This window comes from Ambystoma mexicanum, chromosome 13 (genome assembly GCF_040938575.1).
Source record: "Ambystoma mexicanum isolate Mex_15411 chromosome 13, UKY_AmexF1_1, whole genome shotgun sequence".
Taxonomy (NCBI): domain Eukaryota; kingdom Metazoa; phylum Chordata; class Amphibia; order Caudata; family Ambystomatidae; genus Ambystoma; species Ambystoma mexicanum.
The window spans coordinates 447,748,301-447,769,164 of record NC_090938.1 but is presented as its reverse complement, the minus strand read 5'-3'; the positions used below and the strand labels follow the sequence as shown (position 1 = coordinate 447,769,164).

The following is a 20,864-nucleotide window of genomic DNA, read 5'->3' as shown; positions in this document are numbered from 1 at the left end:
GTGGTGATGGTGGCCTGCAGAGTGGGCAGCCGGAAGGGCTTGCCCGTCCGCAGGTTGCAGTCTCTGGACCACCAAGTCAGGTCCGGGTGGAGAGACCGAGGAACGATCATCTTGGATTGAGAGCCCCGCTCCTGGTTCCATGAGGCCGCGAAGTGCAGCCGAATTCTCCTCATCCTTAGTCTTGTGTGCGGAACGGCTAATAAAACCGCAGCCATAAGACCCAGGAGATGTTGGTACCACCATGCTGAGGTCGCTTCTCTGCTGAGGAAGTGGGCGTTGACCCTCTTGATGGCTGAGATCTTGTCCTCCGACGGAAATACACTCTCGGAGCACGTGTCCCAGATGAGGCCCATGAATGTCAGTCTGCGTAGGCTGCAGCTGTGACTTCTTGAGCGAGAAGCCCACATCGTGCAGTGTGTTCATAAGAGCATGGGAAGAGTGATGAACCTCTTCCGGAGATGTAGCTCTAACGAGCCAGTCATCGAGGTATGGGTAGATGTGAAGGCCCTGCGCTCTGAGGATGGCCGCCACCGCATTCATGATTCTGGTAAAGACCATGGGGGCCGAGTTGAGGCCAACAGGAAGGACCTTGTATTGAAAATGGTAGCCCATGATCCTGAACCATAGGAAAGAACGATGGGGCTGCACATCCAATCTCCCTTGTCCAATGTCTCCGCTATAAAAGCTGGCGTAAGCATCTTGAATTTTTGCAGGGGTAAGGAGAGGTTGAGGGTGGAAAGCTCCAGCACAACTCTCAGGCCCGCCTGGTGGTGCTTATGAATGGCGAAAATCCTGGAGTAAAGGCCAAAGCCTCGCTGGGAGTCTAGGACTTCCTCCACTGCCTGGCTCTCTATGAGCGACCGGATCTCCGCCAAAAGAGTTGCTGTCCCAACCTGTGGAAGTGGAGGGGAGGATGGAGGAGAGGCTGGGATAGGAAGGCGGTACCCTGTGGATACTAAGGATAGGATCCAGGAGTCCGCGAAATTCTGGCACCAGAAATGTGCATAGAGAGTAAGCCTGCCCCCCCACCGGATACACGTGGACCCGAAAGGGCGTGTCATGCTTTCTTTCCCTCGGAGGCTGTCGCTGACGAGGGGGACTGGAAACAGCCCTTACTCCCACTCTCCCTTTTTTGTTGCTTGCGCCGGTTCTGAGACGGCGAGCGGTCATGGCTGCCTGGATCCGCGTTCCTGGAAGCCACGCAACCATATGCACGACCCCTTTCTGAGTGCTGCTGAGATTGGGTGTACGATTTGGGCATGGACTTTGTAAGGATGGATAAAGCCTTAGCTGTTTGTGAGCTGTTTTTCTTCTTGTCCAGCTCTTCATCCGTAGAGGAGTAGAAGAGGTCACCCCCCCAAACGCTCGATCTAGTATGCATTCCTGGACATCCGGGTGAATTTTGTTGCCCGGAGCCAGGCTGTTCTTCTCATGTCTGTGGCAATACAAATGGCTTGGCCTGAGGTATCAATATGGGCCACTGTGGATTCCATGAGGTCATGCGCCACCAGCTTGGCCTTGGCTAGCCCCGCCTTAAAGCGTGATTGGCTCTGGGTGGGGAGTTCCAGGAGGAAGTCCGTAATTTCCCACCATAATCTTTGGTTGGCGGCTGCCACCATGGTATCATCGTTGGCGTGACGTAGATGTAAAGAGGCGTTGGAATAGAGTTTCTTGCCATATGCCTCCAAGATCATCATCTCCTTGCCTAGCAGCGTCGCAGAGGAAGAGGCCGCGGACGACTGGGGCTTGGAGCATAGTGATGCTGCAGCTATCCCAGAGGAGTGTGGCTGAGGATGGGCCGAAAGCAAGGGTGTATCCCCCTCCATCTGCCTGTACTTGGCGTCCAGGCGGTGATTGACCGGCTGGGCTGAGAGGTTTGAGCCAACCCTTTTTGGCCAGGGAGACTACATCGGTTTGCAGTGGGATCCCCGATTTGGCAGAGTGGCGCCATGTGAGGTCTTCAGCCAGAGCCCCCTCTGCCGGCTGCTCGACCTCGGGGTGGGGGAGATGCGGGTACTCCACCAGACCAGCAAGACGTTTGTGGAAGGCCCTGGCTAAGGATGCCGTGTCCGGATCCTTCTCATTCGTATCCTGCGGATCTGGAGGATCCTGTGGAGGAGTAGTTGGCGCCGGAGGCTGGGGTGCAGGGACCGCGGCCGGAGGCTGAGGAGGCGGTGGAGGTTGCGGATTTGGATGTGGAGCCGGAGGTGGTGGCTGAACCGGGGCCTGGGGGCCCGATAGAGGAGTCTGGTGCCGCTAGCATGGTGGGAATGACTTCCCTGATGGCGTCCTGAAGGATAACGCCCATCTGAGGTGACTTCATGAGGCAGAGGAACGTCTCTAAGAAAACCTCCTCGCTGACTGAAGCGGTGGCAGGGGCCGTTGACGGGGTAGCGGGAGGCTGCTGCATACCCTGTCCATATGGACGCAAAGGAAAGCTGCCCTGCGCGTAACAGGAGTAGGCTGTAGGCCACGTACCTGGTTGAAGCCAGTCCCACCTTGACACTCGTTCTTCATCGAATTCCTGGAATGGCGTTGGACGGGTGCCTCTTTATGGTGCTGCAGCCATTTTGTTGGGCTGCCTGCCACGTGTTGCTCGGCCCGGCTTCCTCCAGGACCCTTGTTTGTGGATCACAAGGCCTACCCTGATCCTCAGGCATAGGCCCGGTAGGTGTGACACCCTCGACCGGGGGACGGTAGAGCTGCGCTTATGCGCCCCATCAAGTTCTCCAATCTCTCAAATAAATCTGTCACAGCTGTAGCAGTGTACACAGTCCAGACACTGCCCTCACCCACTTTCCGGTGATTCAAGGAATGATAGGTGGAAAGCAGAATACGATAGATGGTACAAAGCACAATCTGGAATTCCTAAACCACCACTTTCACAAGGGAGCTGTAATTTCCATAGTTTAAGTTATGCCTGCTGTTAGGCAGAATTGCAGGCAGTACCCTCTGGGAACACCACACACAATTAGGACTACAGATGTAAGCAAAAACCAACCTTTGGTATAAGTCTGTACCACACCCTTTTGGTAGCGAGCTGAGCAGCCAGGCTTATCTCAAGAGGGAATGTGAGCAGTAGTTGAAGTTACACAGAAGTATCACAATCACAGTGGTTCAAGTAGACACTTACACTCAAGGTTTCTTAGTAGAAAATACTTATACATTTATTTAGAAAACATTCTCTAGTAGAAATCAACTTAATATGAAACACCAATACACTACAGTAACAAACTAAGTTGTAGGGATTGTTTGCACTCCCCTGAAAAAGGAGCCAAATGGCACTTCAAATACTTCCAATGGGAAGAGAATAAGTTTGTACAATGGATTAGAAAACACTTCTATTAGGCAATGCAAAGGTTATGTGTACCAGGAGGGTCAGTTCAATTCCATAGGCCAGGCCAAAGTCAATAGTTTAGTGTTCTTGGCTAGCACAGATCAGTTCTGTTAACAAATGGAGAAGTCTTTGTAAAAGTTCTCAGAAGTGGTTCAGACTAAAAAGAATGATATGCGGGGTCACAGGCTGATTAAGTCTGCAAGTTGGGAAAGTTTCACAAACTTTCACCGCAAGAGTTAGGATCTCTCAACCGGGTGGCACAGTACCTTAATGTGAAGCAAAAAAGATGCAGCTGAAGACGTTGGTTCCTGCAGATCTCGCTGTTCCTGAGCCTCAGTGTGGGGACAAGAGGGAGGACGTTGGAGGACTCCTTCACTGCACAGAATTGTCGTCGGAGCAAACAAAATGGAGTCACCTTGGCTCAATAGCAGACACAAACTGGTTTCCCTCTCCCTGGCTAAAGCTTAACCAGAATTGAGAATGGTACCCAGGTGTCTTCTGAGCCGATTGGTCCCACCAACTCAAAGGAAGAACCCGTCCTTGAAGGAGCTTCTCTGTCGAATGGCGTTCTGGCGATTTGGATTTGCAGCAGGGCTTCACCGGGCAAACCAACGGTCCAGTGGTTGCAGCAGTCGTCCTCTTCCAGCTCGTCTTCGGTTCTTTCGTTCCAGTGGCCGACTGCCTTCCAAGCCAAGAGACTCGCCTTTTATTCAGTTTTGTCTCATTCATTCCAGCCTAGCTGCCACTCACCCAGCAGGGTGGCTGTCCTTGCCGGACAGTCAGCCAATCACGCCAGAGTGCATTTGGGTCTCCTAGGAGACTAAGCACAGGGAGTTTAGGGCACCTCCCTCACTTCCTGCCCACCCCAGACACTCGGGCGCCAGAGGCGGTCTTCAGGCCTGAAGCCCGCCAAAGGCTCACAAACAAAGGGACCAAACCTGGTTTGGCGCGCAGAGTTAAACACCAGAAGGACCTTTCCACAAAGAAAGAGCAAAAAAAGATGATCTGAGTATGTTTTTCCAGAGGGGGCTTGGCCGCCATAGTGAAAAACATGGCAGCCCCAATTTTTAGCTACCGGTGTTCGCGGGGTCAGGAAAAAATCATGGTAGTTTGTCATAAAACCACTGCCACCAGCCATTTCAATAGGAAAGGGTAGCATTTGACTGCCACAAGAGTGTTTAGACACATTGGATACTATGTAACCCCTCCAGCACTCCATTGTACGATGGTGTGTGCTAAGTCTACGAATTTAGAAAAGAATAGTAAAGTCAATTTCACTTTATATTCTCTGGGAAACAGTAGTTTATCCCAGAAAAGGTATTTAAACCTTTGGGAAGTCTAAAAAGACATCCCTGCGTCACTGCACTGAGGGTGCTGTGTAACACACATGAAAGATGCCTATGGAGTTATCTTAAAACTCCAAAGTCAAAGAATACAAATGTAAAACACATCAAAATACATGAGTGGGAAAAAAAAAGGCTCACACTTTCCAGGTAAAATAATCAAGTACTCCAAATCCAGCAAAGTTGCTGGGGTCTCTAAGGTGAAGGGAATTAGCACATTCATGAGAATTCTCCCCAACAGCTGCTTCTTCTCCCACAGAAATATTTGCAACATACTGTCAATGTCCTCTAAACTCCTCTTCTTAACATGATGCAGCAACATCCCCAGCACGTTGTTAATGAGCGGCGCAAAAGACATTTTGATGGCATTTACCTTGCCCCAAAGAGAGCTTCAGTTCAGAACATCTTGCCAGTTCCAACTACAACTTTGTTGTTAGGCACCACATGTTCACATCTACCATCTGACGTGCCTCATTGGTAAGCCATACACCCAAATAGTTCATTTTATCTGGGCACCAACGGAACCCAAGCCTGGCAACACAAGCACTGGTGCAAGTAGATGAGGCCGGCATGGCTTCAGACTGCCCAATTAATTTGATATCCTGAAAAACATTTAAGGTGCTCCATTTGCCCAATCGGAGCAGACAGCGAAGAATCCAGGCCTCACAACACCAGCAGCATATCATAGGCATATAACCACACCATATGTAACATCTCCATATCAAACTCCCTCTCTATCACCATCATGTCGAATCCTCACAGCCAGTGGGTCCATCGCCAACACGAAGAACAGCGGTGAAAAAGGGCAGTCCTGACCAAGTTAAAAAAATAAAAAATCGGATGGCCAGCCTTGTGTTAATAGCAGCCGTTAGTTTCGAATACAGCAACAATGTCCAATGCAAACTTTCCGTGCCAAAGCCATAACATTTTAGTAGTGCAAAAAGGAAGTCCCACTTTGTTCGGTCAAATGCCTTCTCGGCATCTAAAGAAAGCACCGCCACACCAGAGTCCAATTTGTTGCATTCCTCCAGCGTTAGTTTTAATTGCCACATGTTGGTCAATTGGTTCCTTACTTTTACAAATCCGGACTGATTAGGATCGATCAGGTGGCTCCAAGGTGTCTTCACTCACAGAGACAGCGCTTTGGCCAAGATCTTGTTTTCTGTATTATCAGGCTGATGGGCCTGTAACTCCCCAGAATCCAGGGGCTTCCCTTTTTCAATAATATGGAGATGGAAGCATGTCTAGTCATTGAAGGGAGTAGACCTTACCGCCTTGAAGCAATCAACACCTCCAGCAGCAGCTCAAATATCACCCTCGGCCTGATCCTATAAAACTCAGCCGGGAGACCATCCGGCCCAGGACATTTCCCACTGTTCAGGCAATTCCCCGCTCATCAATTCATCCAAGGAGAGAAATGAATCTAATGCCACTTTCGTCGAATCTGGTAAGGTCTGTAAACCACATCCACCCAGGTAACTTTTTAATGTATCAACAGGCAGCTCCTCAGATGTATACAATTCAGAATATTAACCACAAAATTCTTTATTAATCAATCACAGCGGGGTCAAACATCATGTATATGTGAAACCCAACTTTAGATGCCAGGGATGTGCTGGTCCATAGAAAATCTCACCTGAACAAGCTGTTGTCCAATAGGGCAGAGAGGCTCCTTTTCAGAACCAAGTTTAATTATGAAAGGGGGCAAAAGGTGCGACAGGCTACTAGCCCATTGCCTGAGAGTTCATGAGGCTGGTTTGACCGTAAGTGCCATTACTCGTGCATCCGGGGTATTGACTAGCTCCTAAAGATAGCAGGGCAAGGGGAATACTTTTCATCCCTTATGTGTTTTTTTCCGAGATCAGCACACCCCACCTTAAGTGGAGTGCTGAGGGGAGACAACGTATCCCTTTTCTCTCCTCTCCGTTAACGTCGTTACTGTGACAGGTCCATCTGTTCAGGCTGGTAGCAGTGTACCTTTTGCATGACTTTTTGTGAACTTTTATCACAGGGTGTCTTCACAGCTGCGGTAGGGGGATTCAAGGGACACCATTTACCAAAATGGTGGTCTTACTTTTTTAAGCCCTGAACACAGCGACATGTCCTTTCTGGGTTCTTCTACCTATCTGGCCAGGGAGGTCTTCGCTGGGCTTCCCAAGGAAAGCCAGTTAAGGGTCTCCGAGTGACTGGCAGAATAGGAAGTGGGGGAGGTGACCGAATCTCCCTTGTCCTGCAGAGTGCCAGACGGAAACCTGTTCAGACTGGGAGGCTGGCTGTCCCCATTGGACAGCCATCCCCAAGTTTGAATGGTGCATGGGACATGATTGGTAGACTCAGCCAGTGTTCCGGGGTAAATTATGCGGTCCTGGAGCTGAAATTCAGAGTCCAGCAATGCAACAGAAGATTCCGAAGGAGGACGAAGCAAGGCATCACCAGCTACTTGTAACAACCACCAGAGCATGTTGAGTAATGGCAGCTGTCCTGACCTCCCTTTTCCGAGCAACAGGGAAGATCCAAAGAGGATAGCTTCCTCCCATGGACTGGTGGGCCTAACCAGACACAAGGCGAACTACAATTTGCACCATCACTGGAAAAGCTGCGACCTCCAAGGCCTGCAAACTCCCAATACCCGGGGGGTCTTGTGCTGCTCCTTTCTGCATCGTCTCTGAAAGTCCCTAAAGTCCCTTTGCCAGAGGCGAGGACTGAGAAACCAAGAAGAGTTGACTTCCATGGCAATCGTCGCTCCAACAAGCCTGAAAAAAGTGCCAACAAGCATCCGTCTGCATTAGAGCTGTTGCCAGACCCACCAAAGTCCCCTTCTCCTGTTGCCAAGACCAAGAAAACTGTGGCCGGGTCTGCAGTCTCCTCTCTGCTGGAACCTTCCTGCTGCAATTACTCCTTCATTCTATGGTACTGTCTCCCTCCTCGTACAACTTACCTGGAGTCTGCTTGCTTGATCCTGTGACTCTGGGGGCTGCAGATAGCTTGCATTTTGCACCCTCCTAGGTCTCCATAGAGTTACATTGGGGTGGACAACCCATTGTGCTCTTGCAGTGATGGTCCTTGGGGCAATCCTTCAGGCGGTCACCAAAACCTCCCTGAGCTTCTTTTTAACCAACGTTACTTAACTGCAACATTAGTGAATCCTGCTGAATACTATCTCTTTGGACACGCTACTTTGCCTTCCGGCTTTTTTTCTGCTTAACCCCTGGTCACTGGTGGCCAAGTGACCCATCTGAACTTTGAGTGACTCATACTAGATCAGGCTTGGGTCAAAGTTAACAAATGTTATAAAGAGTTGGCACATATCATATTTCAAGATGGGTGATTATGTGATTTGTTACCCTAAAAGCTATTCTAAAACTACTTACCTGTGGAAATCTATGGTTTATATATCCTAAGAATATCGCAAGAGTTCTTATACTGTAAATATATGTTTTTCTACTTACCTGAACTTAGAGGTAAAACAATGCGCCTTAGTGTATATGATAAATATCTATTTTTTATAAAACTCTACAGTGTAATATTGTTTTATTGAATCAAGGTGTGCTCCAAGCTCTGTATAGCTACTACAGGCCTCCTCCCTCCTTAGACTAAGCCTGGCTGCTCGTCCATTTCTACCATACCTTTGGGTAGTACAGGCCAAACCTAAGTAGTGTAACCCTGTTCTCCCATGATGGGCTTTCCTACGTTCTGTCATTAACAGCAACTTTGGTAAAACCCCAACAGGAAGCAACACTGGGAAGAGCAGACTGGGACCATTTATTACAAATGAGTTAAAAAGGGTAGCAATGGTAAAGCAGCCAAAAACAGGTTAGAGATCCCAAAATACACGGGATAGGGGAGGAAAAAAGTTGAGGGGCCCTAAAACGTGGCTAAAGAATCCCCAAAAAAGGAATTGTGTCTTAATAGGGAACAAGCGCCTCCAAGAAAGTCAAGCTGGACTCACAGATCTGCTGGACAGTACCGTAATATCTGTATTCGAGCCAAAAGACTGCAAGCAAAGCTCGAGTTGCCCACCTCCGTCTTCACAAGTGGAGGTGAATCTACCTCAGGATTCTGGATAAGAAACCACTAGTGATCAGGCTGCCGGGAGGATAGCTCAGCAGCAAGGTGCTCGCCTTGGAAACAAGACGACACGAAGCAACACAGATTCAATCCCCGGGTCCGCGCTTAGAAACCGCCTGGGTATTAAGCGTGTTCTAAATCCGCAACTAAGAGACATATTCCTGTAACAGCGCCTCAATGCCCCCAAGCTGTGCGAGTGCTTTTAAAATGCAACCAAAATAAATAAATAAATAAAATAAACTAGTGTCACTGGGAGATGGGGACTGGAGGGCTGCTTAACCCGACGGTCCAGTGGTGGAAATGGAAACCAGGCATGGCTTTCTTACTGACTGACAACAAACTGAATGATATGTGAGAAAGCTGCCCTCAATTGGATCCTTTTGAACCATTGAAATCGAGTGATGGGGGGGATGTGGACCACAGCTCCTCTTCCCCTGCACATCTGTGGCCATAAGCATTCTTGCTTACCTTTAAAATAGTCATTTATATCAATGCCCGAGCCCAAACTATGACTTCATCAATCTAAAAATGGAGTAAAGAAGAGGTTAATAATTACCTTGGCTACAGCCATCTCAAAATCTTCTTGTGTCACATGCACCCTTCGCTCTCTCAAAGCATACATCCCAGCTTCTGTGCACACACCCTGAAAGTAAATAAAAAAAAAAAGAGACAATGAAGTAAAGACAAAGCACATAGATGTTCTGATATAAAAGGAACACACACCTATTGCAGCCAATATATAGCAAATATTACCTACCGAATAATAATCGTACTGTGGCTTGTACCTATTTAGAACCACGGTTTGCATAAGATGCCATCTAGCGGCTAGCTCGGAGCACTACATATTTTTTCAAATTCGAAAAACATGCCTTACAGGAGACAGGGTCGGCGATTCCATGTATAGATACAAGCCACAGAAAGATTACTAGTTCTGTTTCTGTACAATGTCTCCTTAAAGTCCTTCATGGACCCTTCCTTATGGCATTGGGGAGTATCCTCTGATGCAGTAGAGATTTGAATTGGCGCAAGTGCAGTTATTTCCAGCTTTTAAATTTCTGACGTCATATCACCCTCTTCGTCCCACTCCTTTTTGGAGTTGGAGAGATCCACTAGGGCCTTCTGATGCATTGCTGCAGTTAGTGTTGTACCCACCTCTGCGCAAGTCTCCTTTTACTGCTCTTGTAACCAGGTTGGGGGTCGAGGCCAAAGTGGAAGGAGTTGAGAGTTTAGAAACCTGCTTTTCTGCATGTTTTTTTCTGGGGTTCCTGTGCACCTTATTTCTTCCTACTAGTGTCAATGCTCACCACCCTTGATGCCGGACTAGCTAGGTCTGTGGGTTGATCCAGACCCCTCCATGCCTTTGTCTCCATTACTGTTGTGTTGCTGTTTTTGCATATGCCCCTGGGTTTCTGCAGCCTAACGATTGCCAGGGGAATTTCACCACAATTCGTTTTTGCCAAGGAACCATTGGAGCTGGGGATCGGCTGCAAGGCTTGGTCAGCTTGCAGCTCCGTACATTGGCTTTTGGGGGATGGTACCAGCACCTGAAGCCCAGACATAGAATTCTGATATGTGGCTGTCAAGACACTACCAGTGCAGATTCCTTCTGTATAGCATATAGTGTCCAGCACTTTTGCAGGCGCTCCCAGTGTCTTTAGATTGAAATGTTGGCACACCCGACAGCAATCACTGGTGCGGGTCCGGCGGGAGGCAACTATTGCACACCTTGCGAGGGTCCCTCCAGGGGAATTTGGATTTATGCCCTAGGTAGAATTTAAATGGGGTGTTTTCAGAGGTGGGGGTGTGGCCAAGATGGCAGAGTGGGAAGATGTGCTCCTCTGTCCAGCTCCGACCACCGGCCTGTAACAGTTCTGATTTGGCAGTCCCGGCAGACTATCGCCATAACATAACTGTCAGCAGGGCTGCGGGAGATCCATAGTTCTACACGTTTTCATCAAGAGACCCGAGCCTGCAGGAGAGGCCGTTAGAGGAGCTGAGGAGAGGCCCAGAGTTCCAAGATGGCCGGCGCAACAGCGATGTGCCCCAATCCGCCAGGAGTCTCGGCGCTCTAGAAGAGAGACAGTGTGCTCCAGGAAAGGAGACTCCTGGTGTTAGGGAGATATCCGTTTTATGTTAATGTTAAAGGATATTTGTACCGTGCACTATCACCACCGGAGTGGTCCCCTGGCGCTCTGGCGGCTCTGAAAGAGGGAGGGGGGGGTGAGTTAGTGGGTATAAACTGGAAAAGTGCAAGAGAGCAGTGATGTGCTGGTGGCAGCCTCAGCCCAGTGGGTCCGTCGGCTGGGCTTGGGGTGTTTTACAGTCGGTAGTCATCGTGTGCTGTTGTGCAAGCCTATGTGGGGTTTATTTTGTTGTTGCAGTGTAGTGAAGTTAGTGCGGATTGCTGCATCTTAGGCTTGTGGTTGTGTTTGGTTAGAGTTTGAGAAATGTATGCAGAGTGATGAATTAGTTAGTGGATTGGTTAGTTGGCATTGCTGTCCTTGCAGATATGTCTATGTCTGATGTTTGCCATCATTCACTATTCCATCGTTGCAAATTTTCAATATTCTGTCTAGATGTGAAGCAGGCTAGTGATCACGATTCCAATCAAGTGTTGCACTTACCATCATTCACAGTTTCATCCAAGTTTGGCACACGCTTACATTCACATTTCTATTTAGATGCTTAATCCCCTCTCCTAGTGAACACCCAGCACCTTTTTCTGGACTTCTGAACCTTTTTCTTGTTCTCCTGAAAGAGTGGAATCTTTCTATGGAACAAGCGATAGCGGGAAGACACTTATGGAAGCAGCCCTAGGCATCTAGTTGCATGCAGGCTCAGATCCTTTATCCTAGCCCAATCACTAGGGTCTCCCTTGAGGCCTGAGTTAGTGTTATCAAAGTGAAAGGATCTCTCAATTGTCCCTTTCCATATACCCTTTTGATACAAGGACTTCACTCCTGGAAGGACAGATGGGGAGTTTATGAACTGGATACACAAAGGGGTGAGTAAAATGGGGGATCTATTTCTAAATAGGAAGATCCGAACATTTGAGGAATACAAGGGGACCCAAGCGTTACTACTGATTTTCTATACTCTGGCCTGGTGGACAGATGTATAGAAGGTCTGGGCTATGATCTTCGGAGGTGGTGCGCTGGTAAAGGGTCCACAATGATGTCACACAATGGGAATCACAAATTACACTTAGACAGGATGTATACAAATAGTTATTTAATGTATGGCCAAAACACACTATGAAAAATGACTACTAGCAAGTAGAGTTATCCCACAAGACTAATAAACAATAATATATATATTATAGGGCATAATAAATATCAGAAACTCCTGCAAAGGAAAGGTTAGATTGTTAATATGCACTTCATGTCCAAGGAGATGATCCCCAACTAAAATTGTCCAGCCCCAAGTTGCCTGGGGCCTTTTGCCAAATAATTCAGGTAAAAGTTCCACAGAAGTTACGAAGCAGGAAAAAATGCAGGGAGGGTTTCTGAGGTCCAGTGAAAGGTTTTTAGGGTTAGGGTACAAGTAAAACTAACTACCAAAAGAAGCTCCATCTTTCAGAGGTCTTGCGCAAGCAAGCAATGGTAAAGCCAAAAGTGTTAAAATAAAGGTTTGTTATAAGCCCATTGACTTATAATGTGAGTATAGGGGTAGGTTAGAAGCTCTGTAACATACCCCCCCTGCTCCCTTTACTCCGATTCTCCCCAGATTTAGCAGGACAAAGGAAGAGGGTCTGGGGTTGCTTTTTCCGCTGAAAGTCGCAGTCCTAAATTTGCAGGGGTTGCAGGTTCGAGCTGATCTCCGGTTGGTGTCTTTCACTGTTGCAAGGACTCTCGATTGAAGAATGCAGCAAAACTCGATGCAGGACCCTTCAGGACGGGACTCGGGTCAGGTAAGTGATTTCGAACGGTGGTCATAGCAGGACGGCGACGCAAAGGGACTTAGCAGCCGCAGTCAGACTTACCCTCCTATCTGGGTCCCCTTCATGTTCGGATGCCAAAATTCCATAGAGGTCAGTCTCTCAGTGCCAGCTGAGGATCTCCCCCAAGTTCCAGGTCGAAACTCTGAACTGTCACGCCGGCAGCACAGTAGCCCAAAATCAAAGCTGGTCAGTCAAAGGACGGTTCCAGGGCACTTCTGAAGGCTTCCTTTGGCAGGGCACCGAGCAGACGTCAGGAATGGATGGTCCCTCTAAGGGCGACAGCTCCTTCGCAGGACTGCTGAAGATCACGAGCAAGAGAGGGCTCCTCCAGGTCACGTCTCCGGTTTCTTCACGGGTCTCGCAACTAGATCGGATACTTGGCTCCTTCAGGTTTCTCCAGGATCTCTGAAGAATGGGTCCAGGGGCCCCCTTTTTATCCTAAAAGCCATGTAAGAGCTGCTGCCCTCACTAGACAATAGCAGGACTAGCCCCCCCCACACACACCACCACCACCACCACCACCACCACCCCCCGCAATGGTGGTCCAATCAGGACCATTGGCGGGAACATTCCTGCATACCACTCAGACACACTGAAACCAGTTTGTGGATTGGGACCAGACAGTCCCAGCCCACATCCTGCCAGCAAACACGCACAGTCCAAAGCCTCTGCTTTCCCAGGCACTGGAAGTCCTTATAAGGATTTTCATGGCCTCTCAGGCCAGTAAGAAGGCTAGAGAACAAGATGGCAAAAGGACAAGCGAAGAATCTCGTGACGCAGCAATGTTTGACCAGTAGCCACAGTTAGTAGCCAAACGCGTTAAGGCTAAAACGAAAATTCCCAAAAATTGGGAAAAAGTCACTGCTGCCACCAGCTTATCCCTTTAGCATACCTAGAGTAACCAAATATCCTGCGAGTATTATATTAGTCTAGGCTAAAACAAAAATGTACCCCATTGTACTGCAGTGTAAGCTGCATTGTACAATGATAAAAAGTTACCACAAGTGATACAAGTGTAACCAAAAGTAGTAACACATTAACAGGACTAGGGGAAACAAGTTTTCCCAGTTCTGACAGCCTGAAGGATATGTCAGTTTCCCCATGACATATGAACAAAAGCCAGTGCAGTGAAGCAAAGTACAGGCCATATTAAAAAATACAAGCAAAAGGTTTAGGGGTTCCATAGAGATGGAAGGAAAGGTGCAGTAAAGAGAAATCTTTCCTAACACTGAGGTCTTGAGGAGCCCAATACGTTCAGGTATATGCAGATCAGACACTTGGCCCACCATCATTCCAACGTTACGGTGGCAACCAGGGAGTTAACACTTCTGGAGTTAGTATTTGAGGCGGCAGCGGAATTTAAGTGGTTAATTTTCAGTCTGTATAAATAAATAATCTCGCTGAACACACCCAAGCGCTGTTCGTACTGAGGGGGTTGGGAGCCCAAACTGGGTTTCAAAGTACCCTCAGAAGATTGGAAAAAGGTCTATGGGGGATACGCAAATACACTCTGCCCGCGTCTATTAGAGACTAAATCTAGGATACCAACCAAGTGGTATAAAACCCCAGCCCGACATCACTAGATTAACCCAATGAATTGTAGAATGTGTTGGAGGGGGTGTGAAGTGGAAGGCACACTACGTGTATTTTGGGGTTGTCCTGCGATACAGGACTTTTGGTTGGCAGCGAGGTCTAAGTTGAGAGATCCTCAAGGTGGAAAATCGAAATGACCCTATGCTGTGTATCCTGGGTCTCAACGATTCCAGATATATGTGATCACTGCGAAACAAAAATGTTGAATACGAAAATGTCAAAAAATGTTTATCCTTTCACTTTAAGTATACGCGGGAGGAGACATCCTGCAGTCCCCTCCCCATACCTTGCTTACCTTAACCCCCCCCACACATATAATTGTGGCGATATGCAGAACAAAAGGTTTGGCATTTTACCATTCAAAATGTTAGTAGGCACAGTGATGGTACGATCCCAACGACCCCCTGAGACATTCCTGTATGGCGAGCAAAATTAAGCTGTTGACCAATCTTTTACTGGCGGTCAAACTATCCATTCTTCATTTATGGAGGAAGACAGAACCTCCATGGATAACTCTTTAGCTCGACAAAGCTTGGTATGTTTTGGCAACGGGGAAATTATCTGTCAATATAAGAGACTCCCTGCTGCCCTTCATGGCTATATGAAGGACAATGCGGTGGGGGGCACAACAAAGTAAATCAGACTCCAGCTGTCATAGAATACATTCATCAATTCGTATACGTTCAAATCGTCACTCGCTATAATTTCAGGTGCACCAGGGTGAATCTCGAGGCCACCCGAGATTCGAAACACAAAGATACAAGAACAAACACGGGATGTTGCCACCCGACAGCCCTGTAGTGCACTCCTCATGGGATATAAAATCCTTAAAAACAAATACTCAAGATAACTGATGGGACAGTTTATCTAGAAAAAAAATTTCAGACTGTTCATTATTTCAAAAATGCAAATTCACTTTTAAAGATAATGATCCTTTTCACACTTGCATAGTAACCAAGACCAACAGTGCTGATTGCTTCAGTAATTCGCTGTGCCACTTGACCGGATAAAACACGAGAATCCAGACATTATTTGAAACTTAACACTTCTATACTGAAGATGGATTTTGTTAAATCCGAAAACACGTTTGACCTAACGTTTCTGAAAGAAGTGTTCTTTATTGATCTAACACTGTTTATTCATTTATCTGAAGCCATACTCGTATATATGATTGAACTGTGTATATTATGTGCCTTTGGGTCAATGATTTGCATACTGGCCCCAACATAAATACTACTGTTTTCTGAATTGAAAGGAACTTCCTTGTACCATCACATCCGTTGTGCATGCTGTGGTTTTTGTTCTATTTCTTTTTGCTTAAAGCTCTTTATATAAAATGCAATTACTGAAGCAATCAACACTGTTGGTCTTGGTTACTATGCAAGTGTGAAAAGGATCAGTATCTTTAAAAGTGAATTTGCATTTTTGAAATAATGAACAGTCTGAAAAAATGTTTCTAGATAAACTGTCCCATCAGTTATCTTGAGTATTTGTTTTTAGAATTTTATATCCCAGGAGCACTACAGGGCTAACGGGTGGCAACATCCTGTGTTTGTTCTTGTATCTTCATGGCTATATGGACACCTTTCTTGAACTATATGCAAAAACATTTTAACGCCAATGCGATTACGAGCATTGAATCTAGTAGACTTGCACTGATCAAACTGCTCTGCGTAGTACAATGCATTTGTTACTCAAATTTTAAATGATTGTTAGTCGGAATACTCCTGGGGAGGGTGGAGGGGGAAGAGCCAGGGCGATTATACACTAATGCTAAAACTATTGTATTGCAATACCGCCGGTAAACAGGAGTACGTTAAGATTACAAAAAACAATAAAACATTGCATTAAAAAAGGGGGCGTGTTTTCCATTTGAGCCTCTGGGATTTGACGCAGCGTTTATGTAGAGTGGGTTAGGGAAAACACATTCTCTAGGCCTTTTAAAAAAAAATGAACGATTTGTGTGCTTCCAAGTCTCCCTACAGTACGTCTTGTGTAGAATCGCTTGATGCTCCTTCCCATTAATGTCGATTAACGAATAGTCTGTCCTGAAAGAGACGCACTCTCGTGTCGAATGCAGTTAAGTTTTCTTAACGAAATTTCTGCCCACTGATGGCAGAAAAAAAAAGAAAAAAAACTTGGCGCCCTACGTTCTGGCGCGGCTGTTTGGACGCAGGTCACGTTTCGGCGCGCCCTATTGGGACCTTTTGGCACAATGTCATGAACCTGCACCTGTAACATGAATGAGTAAAAGGTTTATGAATGGGCGGTTAAAGCCCAACGCAAAATGAGCCCCTCTCTGGGCCGTTCTTCATGGAAACCACACATCTCCTAAAATGCCCCACAACGTAGAAGTGACAGGCGCAAAGACAACACATTCAAAAACCTTACGTACATTTCACATGCTTCTGCTTTTTATGGGAATGAATAGGAACGCATAGAGGGACCCCTTCACTGCGCTCAGTCCTTTTGACACTGTTCTTGTACGCTCTGTGGTCTGATGAAATCTACTTGCTTCTTTACTTTATTAAAGCGCTATTAGGCTCGGTGTGTGTATAGTTCTAGATATATAACCTGATAGATGGTAGAACCGGAAATAAATGAATAAATGAACTACGAGGTTAAGTGGTGTGTAAATGTCGGCAGATCCCAAATATCGTATTATGGGGCCATAATAATATTTACTTTACACTATTTTTTCCCGCTTACGTATGACAAAATAGATATATTTCTTCGGCTTACCATTGCTTTCAATGTAGCATTTGTCACGCTGTAGATTCGTGTCATAGCCATTGCCTGTAATTTATATAACCGCATTCCTGTGAATGAAGGCCTTTTAACCACCACGTGCTTGCATTAATAAATACCAAGCGGTCACCACATTATTTCTATGTAGGCGATGAGTTTAGACCACACAACCTTGACTGTCAATCCACGCCACTGCTGCACTTCACTTGCACGCAACACCCCTCTGTATTGCCCGTGACGACATCAATGACATCACCGCTGACACTGTTGATGGCTCATCCACATAAGTGTACGCCCTCAGTGGACCCTTTGCTCCGCTTGTCCCCAAGCTAGACATACAGGAGCATCACGCTGGGCAGATGCCCTGACGCCGCCTGAGTGATATGCACATATGCCCTCGGTCGCGAGCTGCTGGGGGTACTGTAAAAGGCTCGGTGGGCAGCATATTGGCACTTGGAACAGGAGTGCAGGCGTTCGAATTCAGTGAGCGTTAAATAGCAATTTAAAGATTGTGTGCATAGGTTCATACAAACATACCCAATTAGCAGCTGGCATAAATAAAAAATAGGGTGTCGATCTGCAGACTTCCTCTCTGGATGGCCATAGTACAACCAGGCATCTGCAACCTAAAAAGACAGCACTGCCTACTCACCCGAGTGAGCCACGTATAGGGAGACCGACACTAAAGAGAGCCACAGAGAACACCTAACTATATAAACCCTAACCTCCTACCTACCCCTCTCAAGACAGCAACTGAACGAGTCAGCAACATCAACCAGAACCCTAACTGTTAGCGGACAGCCCTCTACACCCTTTACTACACCACAAGACAACCAGAACCAACTGGGCATCAGCAAACATATGAAGACCAAACAACCTCTTATAATGCAGCGCAAACGACCAATTCCGAGGGAAAGAAAAAGAGAAGCAACAACCACTCTGGAACAGCAACAAAGAAGCACAACTACAGAACTTACCCCCGCAGTCAGGAACAAGAACTGAACCAACACTGAGAAATGAGACAAATCCCTCTACTTGAATCCTTACCTCGCTAACAACTGGTCACCAGAGCAAACCAACCCAAAGCTAGAAGCAGCAACATCAAACTACCCAACACAAATCCGCAGAAGGATGAACAACACAAGAAACAACAAACACACAACCGATGCAATAAAACCGTACATCACCAAAGCAAGAAGAACTTCCAATCGACAACCACAACTCATGGAAGACGAACCAGATGAAAACAAAAACCCAAGACAGAACCTAGAAGAACTCTTCGAAGAAGCTGACACCCCAAAATCTACACCTCAGCAAGAGATCGACTAGGAAGGAAACCACAACACCGATCAGAAAACAATCTCATCAAGAAAGACCAAGCCAAACGACACCTCCAAACTCCACTGCAATCTTATAAATGCAAGATCCATGTCAAAACACTCAGAGATCTTCGACCTACTCGAGGACAACGGCATTGACATCCTGTTCATCACAGAAACATGGCTGGACGACAACTACAAAATTACACTCCAAAGCTGCCTTCCAATCAACTTCAAATGCCTTCCAAAAACAGGAAAAACAAAAAAAGGAGGAGGCATTGCAATAGCATTCAAAGAACACCTGAAAATAAAAACAGACAAACCGCTCAACAACCTCAACTGCGAAACCATGGTAATGCACCTAACAGCAAGCCCAAAAACCAACGTCACATTCATCCTGGTGTACAGACCACCGACATACTATGCAACCTTCGTCGACAACTTCATAGAAGCCATCACCAACATAGCCATCAACCAAGAACACCTAACCATCCTGGGGGACTTCAACATCTGGTTTGAAGACAATCATGCCAATTCCCAAAACTCACTGATTGAACAACTCACTACCATGAGACTACGACAACTAGTCAAAGGGGCAACACACTCGACGCAATTTTCGCCAATGAAAAACTCATCACCACGGCACCGCCGATACAAATACTGTGGAGCGACCATCTCATCATCCCATTCGTTATCACCCTGCCTACTCAACTCTGCATTCAACCCCCTAAACTCACAACCACCGCAAAAAGAAACTGGAAACACGTCAAAGAAAGCAACCTATTCGAACAACTGGAGTTAACCAAACCCTCAACTACAGAACTAGAGCTAGTTAACATAGACGGGAAAGCGGAGCTACAACACAAATGGATTGCAGGCGCAATTGACAAGATCGCCCCAGAAAAACCATTCACCCCATCCAAAAAAAGAGCAATGACAAAATGGTTCATCCCACTATTAAGCACCATGAAAAAGTAAAACAAAAAGATGGAACTGGATTGGAGGAAAGCATACAACCCAGACAAAAAAACAATATTCCAGAGACAAATCCGCACATACAAGAAGGAAATTTAAAAGGCGAAGAGAAAGCATTATGATGACAGAATCACCAATGCCACCAACACACAAAAAGAAAAGTTTAATATCATTAAACAGATGAGAAACCCACCAGGCTGTGACAACACCCCAACTCCCTCAGAGAAACTATGCAACGACCTGGCAGACCACTTCAAGAAAAAAAAATCAATGACATCCGACAAACCATACAAAACATAACAACCGCCCACAACATACTACCAGAAGCTATCACAGAACCTCAGCACAAACTCAAAACCTTTCCTGAAATCTCAGCAGAGGCATTTGCAATGCTGGTAAAACACAGCAAGAAAGCTGGATCACCCATGGACCCCTGTCCCCCGGACATCTACAAATCAATCCTCGCACAAGGAACGCCAGCAGTATACTACAGAAACCTTCTAAAACTTTCATTAGCAACAGGAACTGTACCAAAGACCTTCAAATCAGCATATATGAAACCACTTCTAAAAAACACAGTGACGACGTAGAAGACCTCTCCAACTACAGGCCGATTTCAAACATTCCGGGGTAACGCTTGGAAACCTACGTATATAAACTAACCCAAGAATAAGTAGAAAAACACCACAGGCTAGACCAAGCTCAAGTCGGTTTCAGACCCGCAAGAGGAATGGAAACAGCACTACTATCCATCTGGGACGACCTAAAAATTAACGCAGACTTGCACACAATCTCCTCCCTCATTCTACTCTACCTCTCCGCAGCCTTCGACACAGTTAGTCATGGCACCCTAACCAAAAGACTAGAAGACATAGGCATAACAGACAGCACTACTCTGGACTAAATTCCTAGCAGACAGAACAGGAACCGTATGGATTAAACCCTTCAAATCCACTCCAAGAGTTAACGACTGGAGTGCCACAAGCATCCTCACTATTACCACTGTACTTAAACATCTACCAGACTCCGGTTATCACAATCTTCCAAAAGTACAACATTACATGCTACATCTACGCAGATGATACCCAAATAATCTACAAAATCAAAGACACCCAAGCTGATCATTCAACCCTAATCGAGTGTCTAAAAGAAGTCTTCAACTGGATGACTATCCAAAGACCAGGAGAACGAAACCGCCATCTCATGGCCAACGGAAATGGGAACCGCACCATCTAAGGTAGTAAAGAATTTGGGAGTCATGATGGACAACCTTAGAACCCCAAGTTAATGCCACAGTCAAGAAATGTTTTTTCCTCCTCCACACGGCAAGACAAATCCTACCTTTCCTCTCCTTCATCCACAAAAAACTCACTATCGTCGCCCTCATCATGTCAAGAATCGACTATGCAACAGCCTCCACCTCGGAATACCAGAATACCTCCTGAAGAAACTACAACAGATCCAAAATGCAACAGCCAGACTACTCCTCAAACTATCAAGAAGAGAACACATCACTCCTGCCCTAAAAACACTACACTGGC

The 20,864-nt window shown here is 46.6% G+C and overlaps 1 protein-coding gene across 1 annotated transcript in view; it reads right to left on the bottom strand.

Annotated features, from left to right (window-relative positions):
- The window catches only part of PSMC5 (proteasome 26S subunit, ATPase 5), a 278,857-nt gene that overhangs the window by 30,374 nt on the left and 227,619 nt on the right, over positions 1–20,864 (bottom strand). Inside the window, exon 11 of the mRNA XM_069634084.1 lies at positions 9,305–9,391. Coding sequence (XP_069490185.1) covers positions 9,305–9,391 — 87 coding nt within the window. The remainder of the gene's footprint in view (positions 1–9,304; positions 9,392–20,864) is intronic.